The sequence below is a fragment of the Bicyclus anynana genome, chromosome 16 (genome assembly GCF_947172395.1).
Source record: "Bicyclus anynana chromosome 16, ilBicAnyn1.1, whole genome shotgun sequence".
In the NCBI taxonomy this organism is placed as follows: Eukaryota; Metazoa; Arthropoda; class Insecta; order Lepidoptera; family Nymphalidae; genus Bicyclus; species Bicyclus anynana.
In genome coordinates this window covers 11,510,592-11,521,502 of record NC_069098.1, presented here as the reverse complement: position 1 = coordinate 11,521,502, position 10,911 = coordinate 11,510,592, and the positions used below count along the sequence as shown (strand labels likewise).

Sequence of the window (10,911 nt, the reverse complement as noted above, 5' to 3'; positions counted from 1 at the left end):
AATTCATAGACGTTGTGGGGGCACCCCCAGGGGATCGTTCATACGGTAAGTGTCGAATTTAAACTCTATGCGTTAGAAAATTCGACGCTCAGCGGGTGAATGGTCCGCTGGGGGTACCCCTGCAACGTCTATGAATTCCACTGTTAATATATATAAGGCTGGGCGACGCCCCGCTGTTACACCAGCGTAGTTTATTCCCCGGGATAAAATATAGTACTCACAAATAACGTGGCTTTTGAGTAGCCAAAAGAAATTTAACAACCGGTTTAGTAAATCCAGAGCTTACCCCCTACAATAGCACATACTTTACTTCTTTAAAATAATAGTATAGAAGATAATCATGGCTGCAACTTGCACCATGAATTTATTTCCATTATTGAACCTATCTCAATGTTGTGTTAGGGCCAAGTATTAAGTAAGTATTTTCAAAAGCAAAAGACCTAAGTTCAAGTTGTAAAAAGTTACCTTCTCGGTCACAATTGAAATATCATTAGAATTGTTGTTTTGCAAAATTCTCTACAATATTCAATACCTACTAATTAATTCATCACTGTACAAATAATATTGTGTGAATCGATTATTGTCAATTACCATTTTAGGTGTTTTTAATAATGATATTTTGAAATTTGGTGTTTATTACAGTAAGATCTGACTGCAACCTAAATTCGAAATAAATAAATTTTGATTTGAAATACTTATGCTAAAGGATGTAAAGAAAACTAAATTTTATAAATAAACCCACACAATTTATTATATACTTGTAAACAATACACTTTATTGCTGTATAAAGCAATAAAAATACAAAACAATCTCCACAGACACCACAAATTTTACCTTTCTTTTCGAGTATCACCAAGACATAAAGCGTATTAAAGCTTTAATGGCTATACAAACTATACGATTCAATATATTGAAAATAACCAATAACTCAAAAATCAACTCTCAATATACATTTAGTGCTTTAGTTTATTCTTAATAATTTCGTATAAAAAATAAAATACCATAGCAGAAATTTTTGTAGCGCTATTCTGTGACAACGTTCTTAGGTACCTATACTGTGTGAATATTGAATTCGTCTCTAACTTTACGTGTTACGTATAAAAAGATAGAGAAATTCACTCACGCTATCGAGTTTTAAAAATATCATTATAGAATAGCTTCATGAAAATATAAACGTCCAGACGTCTCGCGTAATAATCAAAGTACCTATTTTTCAAAAATCATGCATAAATCAAAGATTATTGTTTCAGAACTATTTTTTTCTTCTTAGTTATTTAGGCAACAAGTTGGTCTTTTTTAATCACAAATTATCCAAGTTGTAGTCAAATCTTCTTTTGGCTAATTCATCAGCTACTGTAGGTAAGTAAGTTTTCTCATTTTCGATATATAATTATCTCTTTTGTATCGCGTATATCTTTTTTAAAAGATATGTTTGAGATTAAAATGTCATTTGAGATTTAGGTGTTGATTTCATAAAGGGCTAAGTTACACAAGGAGAGTATCTCAAATAAGAGTGACAAGAGCTTATTTACAGCCTGTGCCTCTAGACGCTGTCGTAATATCCACAAAATTTTCTTACGAGCTCAAAGATTCAGATTTCTTCACGTGGAGGAAGAGAAATCAATCAAATGAGTTGTTTTCAATTGACGGATATGATGTTAAAAAGTTACTAGAGTTATTGTTTAACTCTAAGAATAATCCTCTGCATAGTGCTTTACTTAATGCCATTTGGCCACATTTTCGAGAAAGTGCCATTGTTGACTCTTCTACATCCTCTTAAATTGACCCTATAATGGCACCCACTTGGATTAGTCTTAAATTAAGAAACAACAATAACTGTATGCTATCGGAAGCTATAAGAAAAATTATGAATTTATTAGATAGAGATGGCTTACTGATGACAAATCCTGACACTCAACTGCGTTAATTTGTAAATATCATAAAAAAACTCATGTATCAGTCAAGACATGATGAAAGTGTTGAATGTGAAACTAACTTCATCTAAAATATGAAACTAGAACTTTTAACAATTTGCACCAAACATCTATTCCACTCTGAAGTTGCAACATCATTTAAATCGAATGATAAAACTCGCATTGACTTACGTAAATACCAAAAAGAGTTACAGAAACGTTAAATTCAGTCGATAACCGAACCACTGACTCGTTACTACTGTAACAAGTTAGTGCAAGAGACTTTCACTGGCATTCTCAATACTCTCCTCGTGTAACTCAGCCTTTTTCGATGTGCATATATTATACAAATGATACTTTGACCACAGTCTGCAAGACCAGCAGTACTGTCACGAAGAACAAAACCGTCGGGTGCAACGGTTTGGTGGCTTTACTTTGTTGGACGAGTCGCGCCGTCGCCGTTGGCGTCGCGAAAGCTTGATGGTTGCAACGATTGTACTGAAAGAAAGAATATTCAAGATAGAGCAGTGATAGCCCAGTGGACACGACATTAATACTGCCTTCGATTCGTGTGAGGGCGTGGGTTCGAAACCTCTAAATTTTCAGATAAGTGCATTTTAAGAAATTAAATATAAATGTCATAGAAGGTCAAGGCATAACATCGTGATTTCCTCACGATGTTACCTGCATACTGCATACTTGAGAATTTTCTTAATTTTCAACGTGTGTGAAGTCTGCCAATCCGCTTTGCGCCAGCGTGGTAGATTATTGGCCTAACTTCTCTCATTCTGAGAGGAGACTCGTGCTCATCAGTGAGCTGAATATGGGTTGTTTATGACGATGATGATCCAAAACTAGAACACATTATTACTTATTAATACAATACAAGAAATATAGCTCAAGAAAAAAGTTTTTCTACTTTCATGCAAAAAAAAAAAAGTTTTCAATGATTCAGAAATTACCCCCAAACCTCACAAACACCCAAACTCACAAACTTCTGGATATGACGGATGTGAAGCACTTGTTATAAATACTGTGGCAAGACATTGTGTTCTGACAACATTATACCTTACCTCACAGCACGTGATCTCTGGAGTGCCGACGCAGGCGGAGCGGCAACCACGCACGACGGCGTCGAACGTGTTACCCTTCGTTGTGACGGCCGTGAAGCACTTGTCATCAGCGCTGTGGCATGTCATTGTGTGCACCCTGAAAACACTACAACATCAGGATCATCGGAGAGATTCAGGCGTAACCCGACAGCATTACGTGCTTAGGAAAAGAGTAAAATAGGTAACCTATATTTTATGATAACGATTAGTTTTTGATTTTACAAGTCCACTAAAATACAAGCATTGGACAGGCGCATTTGTGAACGAAACTAGACGAGCGTCAGCAATGCAGGGTTTCATTTAATGAGAAGTTAGCCCTTGGCTGCGATCATACCTGCTGAGTGGCGATACAGTCTAAGATGGGAGCGGGCTAACTTGTTAGGAGTAGGATGATAATTATCACTTAGCATCAGATGAGATTGTAGTCAAGGGCTAACTTGTAAAGTAAAAAAAGGCTATCAAGAAATTGTGATGTTATTAACAATTAGAAATTATAGTACAAAACAGACATTATAAGTATGCCCTAGATTATCACATTACCTACATTTGATTCCGGAAATATTGATGGTTTTCACGGGATTAATGAAAAACTGAATTTCACGCAGACGAAGTCTCGGGCTAGTCTTAATAAATAAGGTAAGTATACCACTAACCTGAACCTGGTAGGGTCCAGGCAAGCCCGCAGCGGTGACTCGGGTTTATACGCGCACACGTAGCACTCTAGAGGTAACTTCTTAGAGGTCCTGCGATATATTGAGAAGAATACGTTAATTTTCACACACGGGGGTCTCGACACAACCACAAACACCGTCACCTCAAGCTAGGACTGTCCCCTACACCGCGACCTACTACAAATGGCTATACTTGAAGGTGAAGGCAACGACAGAGAGGACGATTTGGATGACGTAAGCATAGGAAACGACACCGCCCCTCAGCGAGACACCGTCCCTTCGCAAGATAGCCATTGATTCGCTACCAGCATTAGACAAACTACCGGATATGATACCGTCCCATCAAATAGCGAAGAATCGCAATCCGCGCAGCGAGACTGAACAAGTAAATTCGACTCGTAAGGCAAGCTGCCTCAGTCCCGAAAGGGGCTGAATGATGAAATTACGCGAAAAGCAAGTTCCCCCGCGTCTTGGCAAGGAGGCCAAGCCTCAAGACCCGGTCGTGTAACGTCGGTCGGTCGTGTCGGTCTGCCATCCCATCGGACTATGATATAGAATCAAGAGTGCATCTGTGCTTGCTCACACATTTGTGCAGTATAATAACTCTTGCGTATGGTTAATCTCAAATTCAGATTGGCCGTCGTAGCCAAAAAAAGAAACAATGGCCGAGAGTATACCTATTAGGTGTAATAGGTAAGATATTTGCCTGGTTAAAACAATGGTGCGAGTTGTTATTAAAGGAGCGGGGGTTCTTCTCACTGGTGGAGCCTGGAGCTGGATGTCACCGCCTGGATCATCATCTTCTCCATCCTCATCATTATCTTCTGTATCGTCGTCTTCATCGTTTCTCCTACAACATCAATCATCAAACTCGAACTAAAAATTCATTTATTTCAATTAGGCTTGCTTTATAAGGATTTGAAACATCAAATTTAATTTAATGGTGATAATTAAAGACGAAAACTTCAAGTTACGAGGCTTCCAAATGCGCCCTGGTCCGAGAAGAATCATTTTAGTTCATCATCAATATTTGCCATTACAATTCAAACTCTTTAGCTAGATAAATTAAGTTAATTAAACACAAAATTATGCATTGGTGGACTCAGGGGAGTAACTAAATTTAGTCTATTTTATATGTCTTTAATTTAGGCTAGACCCATTTAAAATATACAAATAATTTTTGTTTTTTTTTTTATTCTTTTCAAGTTAGCCCTTGACTACAATCTCACCTGATGGTAAGTGATGATGCAGTCTAAGATGGAAGCGGGCTAACTTGTTAGGAGGAGGATGAAAATCCACACCCCTTTCGGTTTCTACACGGCATCGTACCGGAACGCTAAATCGCTTGGCGGTACGTCTTTGCCGGTAGGGTGGTAACTAGTCACGACCGAAGCCTCCCACCAGCCAGACCTGGACAAATTAAGAAAATCTCAATCTGCCCAACCGGGGATCGAACCCAGGACCTCCGTCTTGTAAATCCACTGCGCCACGGAGACCGTCAAAACATTTCTCTGTTCTTCTGTTGCTGTCACGATGCACGGTAAGCCAATACTTTAGGATAGTGTTCAGGGCAGTCGAAGCATACCTACACTGAGGGTTTCATCTCGAGAATTCCGGAGATGGAACCAAAAAGCCGCAAAAAACAATTGTAGGCACATTACATATCTATAGTATAAAATATCGTTGCATATGAACTGCAAGAGAACAAAATGACCTACTCATCATCATCATCGTCCTCCGTTTTGGATCCGGCCCTGGACGGAAGGAGTAACAGCACCGCCATCAGTACACAATATTTCCACTTCACCATTTCACCAGATTATGTCTGTCACCTCAAACTACCCACATTTACTCGGTAAATTTGTCATTTTAACACTAAAATACAATTAATTTCCACACAACGTATTACAAAAGCTAGAATTTTACATTTGACATAACTTTTGACTTTTTGATAGTTTTCGTTTTTGGAATTTCTTTTTTCGTTTTCTTCTGGCAGGTTTTAACATTAAGATCTATTTTACTGTACAGCTCTTATAGACTAGGCGCTGGATGAAGTGTTAGCAGAACAAACTCGTACTTAGCTATCTATTGTACTTACAGTCGCAGTAGGTAAAGGATCGCTCCACGAATGTGCTAGGAGAGCCACACTACGGGAGGAATGGCGACGGATAGTGAGGCTTGCCACCGCACCCAAATGACGACCACGACCACTCCTCTGTCAAAGAAGAAGAAGAAGAGGTACATGGAGCATGAGCTGACAAAGTTTCAGCCTTAAATGAGTATTATACAGGTATCGCACGCCTCACTTACTCACTCACTTAATTAAATCATTCTTTTAAGAATAAAATTTATTCGCTTTAATAAGAATAAAGTCAAAGATTAATAAATAACACGGATCATAATGGAAGGTACAGTTTTTGGCGACGTTTTTACTCTTTTACAATAGTAAAAGAAACAGATTGACCACATGCTAATAAATTATTTTAGTGATTAGTTATTAATTCATACAATAAACTTATTATTGTTTAGCTTTAACCTTAATTGTAGTGTAATTCCGCTTTCAACATTTTTGTCACTTCCTTTAAATTTAGGACCCAGAACGAGGCAATTTGTACAATCTTTGCTTTTAAAAACTTTAAAATTTTGAACTTTAGAATAGTAATTTAAAAGTTCCGAAAATAGTGTTGGTAAAAACATGAAATGTAATAAAAACATGAAACAGAAAACGAAACGACGTTCTTTCAATTTCATTTATTTTCAAAGTCAACAATGCGAATTTGGCGACCACTTAAAGTAGGTAACTCGAGGCATGTTTTTCCTGCCAAGGGTGCTTACACCGTTTCGCTTACTATTCGAATTATTAATTTCCATAATAGTTTTAATTATAATTTACAAATATTGAAACTAGAAGCGACATCTATGGATGGAAGATCAATTTAGCTACTCGCGTATAGATGGCGCGCAAACAAAATAACGATGAATCTTATTCTGATCTTATTGGATTTTTAACCGACTTTCGAAAATGTTTGCATGTATAACTGATTTTTCTTTTATATCCTTTTTCTGTTATATCTTATATAATATATAGATATCTTTCTAAGAAACCTGACTTATTTGTGTATCTAAAAAGCTACTTAGTTACTTTTTAAAACTATGAGTTACAGAACATTGTAGCAAGTTATTATTAGTTTATTATTGTCTTCTTTCACTTATATAAAATTTTGTAATACCCTATTAATTTCCTTTATTTTAAAATGGTACGAGTTTCACCGCCATTTAGTTTTTTATAATACACATCTTCCATCCGTTTGAAAGACATGAAATGGGTAATTAAGAAATTTATAGATCTACCTAGGTAGGTACATTAATGTATGTAAATACGCGGCAGTCCTTGGCAGCCAAGTAGTAGTTAGGTTTTTATGTTGTTCAAGTATCATGTACTCGTATGTAAATAATGTACTTACGCATATATACAAGTATATGTGACTATTTGCATCTTTATAGACCGCAGGTATATAGTTTATTTTTTATCTCTACATTGTGCAGTCGTATTTCGTCATGATAAGAGTTTTTGTGCCACTAAGTTGTGATATTAAATCTAATGTAGATTCACACTTAACATATTTTTATTAGGTATACTTTTTAAATCCTTTATTTATTTAAACATCTATATCGAAACATTTCGTCGGTTTCCGGATTTATATGCCATTTGTGAAACCAAACCAAATTTTAAATCTAACTTTAAGAAGGCTTACTTAATTCAATAGTTGAGAATTAGATAGATTACTAATATTGAATAGCCGTGTAATTAATAAAGTACATACTAAATACTTAATGTATGTCTTCAAGTCCAGTCGTCGTCGTCGAAAAAAGTCGTCTTGGTCGCTGCGGTTTCACTTTGAACAAGGTTTACTACTATCAAGATGTTTTAAATATTAATTACGCTACATGCAACAATGTTGCGATGTTTCTGCGGTCGGTATATAGAGTGTCACTCTACCATGATCTCGATGTGCGATGTAGAGTGTCACTCTATCATGATCTCGATGTGTGATGAGTGACATCTGCATCGAGTGGGTAAGTGAAACTACAAGTTAATGGGGATGTAGGGTGTTATAATTGGTAGCGGTGTTACAAGTTGAAATGTTCTACTTTGTTGCACCGTTGGTAGATACAGACCACTGCAGTGCAATAAATCAATCACTATTATTGGTAATAATTTTATTTATGTTCTGTTAATTGTTCATGTTATATAATATAAAAAAAAACAAAATCTAAAATCATTTGTTTCAAGTAGGCTCAGTTTAGAAGCACTTTTGACACGTCAGTTGACTATTTGTAAAGATTCTACCACCGGTTCGGAAGGCAGATTCTGTTTAGAAGAAACCGGCAAGAAACTCAACAGTTGCTCTTTTTAAAAAATCATACAGTATTATAATTTACAATTGATGATAACATTACAATTTCTTATAGTTTTACTTTTTGTGTGAAGGTGGAAGCTGATCCAATGGCCTCCAAGCGCTTTTATCTTTAAGGAACTCATCAATGTTGTAGTAACCTTGACTAAGTAAATGTTTTTTAACACATTGCTTAAAGCTATGCATTGTCAGGTCCATCGCAGTCTTGGGGATATATATTCTTCCCTCATTAGGGTCTGACAGAATACCAGCGTTGTGGTTACTGATCTACTCACAACAATATTAGCTGAGTCAGGTTCATTTAATTGACACAACACAATCTATGTGTTGTGTCAATTAATAAAATTATTTTTATTAATATATTATATGATATATCACTATCGACTACCTATTACTATTTAACCTCATAAAGTGACAAAATGTCGAAGTTCTGCGATGTGTCAATACGAAGAGCGAACTTTAGCAGAGCGTCAAAATGAAAAAAATGGCGTATCTGGGACATGTATTGCCGTTACTATAACAAATGCCTTACAACTCTCCGTTTGTAAAGCATTTGTTATAGTGAAGTCATGAAACAGATGAAATATAGAACATCATGGCCGACAGTTTTGGATCGTATTGTCAAACTTAACTAAAAAGAAAAATTTTTCATGTACCTAATCATACGTCTCAAAAAAATATGAAAAAAAAATTTCAATCTAGTAGAATGATAATGCCCATTAAAAATTTCAATCTAGTAGAATGAAATTTCAATCTAGTAGAATGATAATAACCTTGCTGAAGAATTACAGACCCATCTCGCTGTTAAGCCATGTTTACAAATTGTTCTCGAGAGTCATTACGAATCGTCTCGCTAATAGGTTTGACGACTTCCAGCCTCCCGAACAAGCCGGTTTCCGAAAAGGCTTTAGTACCATAGACCACATCCATACGCTGCGGCAGGCCACTATGCCTAGCGTTTGTGGACTATGAGAAAGCCTTCGATTCGGTGGAAACCTGGGCTGTGCTAAGGTCATTGCAGAGATGCCGAATTGATTACAGGTATATCCAAGCGTTGAAGTGCTTGTACGAAAACGCCACTATGTCAGTCCGTATTCAGGATCAGACTACGAGGCCAATCCAGTTGCAGCGAGGAGTGCGTCAGGGAGATGTGATCTCTCCGAAGCTATTTACCGCCGCACTGGAAGACGTCTTTAAGCTTCTGGACTGGGGCGGACATGGCATCAACATCAATGGCGAGTACATCACTCAACTGCGGTTCGCGGATGATGTAGTCATCATGGCACAGACTCTGGATGACCTTAGTACCATGCTCAATGACCTCAGCAGCGTTTCTCAACAGGTGGGCCTGAAAATGAACATGGCCAAAACAAAAATAATGTGTAATGCTCATGTATCGCTCCACCCAGTTATAGTTGAGAACGCTGCACTCGAAATTGTAGACGAATACGTATACCTAGGACATATGATCCAGTTAGGTAGGTCCAATTTCGAGAAAGAGGTGAACCGTCGAATCCAACTCGGCTGGGCTGCATTCGGGAAACTTCGCGACATCTTTTCGTCCGAAATTCCTCAGTGCCTGAAGACAAAAGTCTTCGAACAGTGCGTGTTGCCAGTGATGACCTATGGTTCCGAGACTTGGTGGCTAACTATGGGCCTCATAAGAAGGCTCAGAGTCACACAGCGGGCGATGGAACGAGCTATTTTAGGAGTATCTTTGCATGATCGAATCAGAAATGAGGAGATCCGCAGAAGAACCAAAGTCACCGACATAGCTCAACGAGTTGCGAAGCTGAAGTGGCAATGGGCGGGGCACATAGTTCGAAGAGCCGATGGACGTTGGGGTCCCAAAGTGCTGGAATGGCGACCCCGCACTAGTAAGCGCAGTGTTGGCCGACCCCCTACCAGGTGGACTGACGACATCAAGCGAGTCGCACGGATTCGCTGGATGCAGGTGGCTCAGTATCGTGATGTTTGGAAGTCCTTACAAAAGGCCTATGTCCTGCAGTGAACGTCCATCGGCTGATATGATGATGATGATGATGAGAATGATAATGAACAATTTAAGACCATTTAAAAAAAAAGTGTCAACTAGCCTATTGTTCCGCCTTGTGAAAGATAGGGAGAAGTTCACGAAGCTGCGACTGCCAACCTTCGCTACTCGGAGCATTTAAAGAAGTACCTAGATGCCTCTGGTTCAGTGATTAACTCTGACTCTGAGGGCTTTTGATAGCTTGAATAAACAACTGGATCAGCTTTTTAAAGAAGGTGAAAAAATAATAATGTGATGGTAAATTTTATATACCTACTTAAAATTAATCAATACAATAACCGTGTTTTATCAAGTATTACTACTACTATGTAATACACGATAATAAATAATGAACAAACTTTATTGAAAATTTTATCTGTCTGTCCGTTTGTCCGGTCTAATCTCTGGTACGGCTGAATTGATTTTATTGAGCCATTCACTGAAAGATAGAACTGGAGTAGAGAAGCTTATTGAACAACATATATGCTAAACAGCCGAAAAAGTCCATAATTCCCGTAGGATTTGTAAAAAAACTGTATTTTACAATAATAGAAATTATTTTTAAAAAGCTACAGCGTATTTTGTCGTCTTTCAGTTGAATCTGCCTCTCAAAATGTAGTCAATACAATCACTTACACTTGATGCACACGTAGGTACGTATCAAAAGTGCTTGTAAACAAAGCCTACCTACAGTAAATAATTAATTTTGAATTAACAATTGAAATACCTAACTAGTTAAATAGCCATTTTAATTCAATTGAATCT

General features: G+C 37.5%; 1 protein-coding gene across 1 annotated transcript; it reads right to left on the bottom strand.

The window, feature by feature from the left end:
• Nucleotides 1-2,096: 2,096 nt before the first annotated feature.
• On the bottom strand, nucleotides 2,097-5,734 carry LOC112051855 (nucleolar complex protein 2 homolog). The gene is made up of 5 exons (XM_024090668.2): nucleotides 5,415-5,734; nucleotides 4,403-4,546; nucleotides 3,679-3,768; nucleotides 2,987-3,122; nucleotides 2,097-2,411 (listed from the first exon to the last, which is right to left on the bottom strand). The coding sequence occupies exons 1-5, from the start codon at nucleotides 5,504-5,506 to the stop codon at nucleotides 2,256-2,258; spliced, it is 618 nt and encodes a 205-aa protein (XP_023946436.2). The 5' UTR covers nucleotides 5,507-5,734; the 3' UTR covers nucleotides 2,097-2,255.
• Between the last annotated feature and the right edge of the window lie 5,177 nt (nucleotides 5,735-10,911).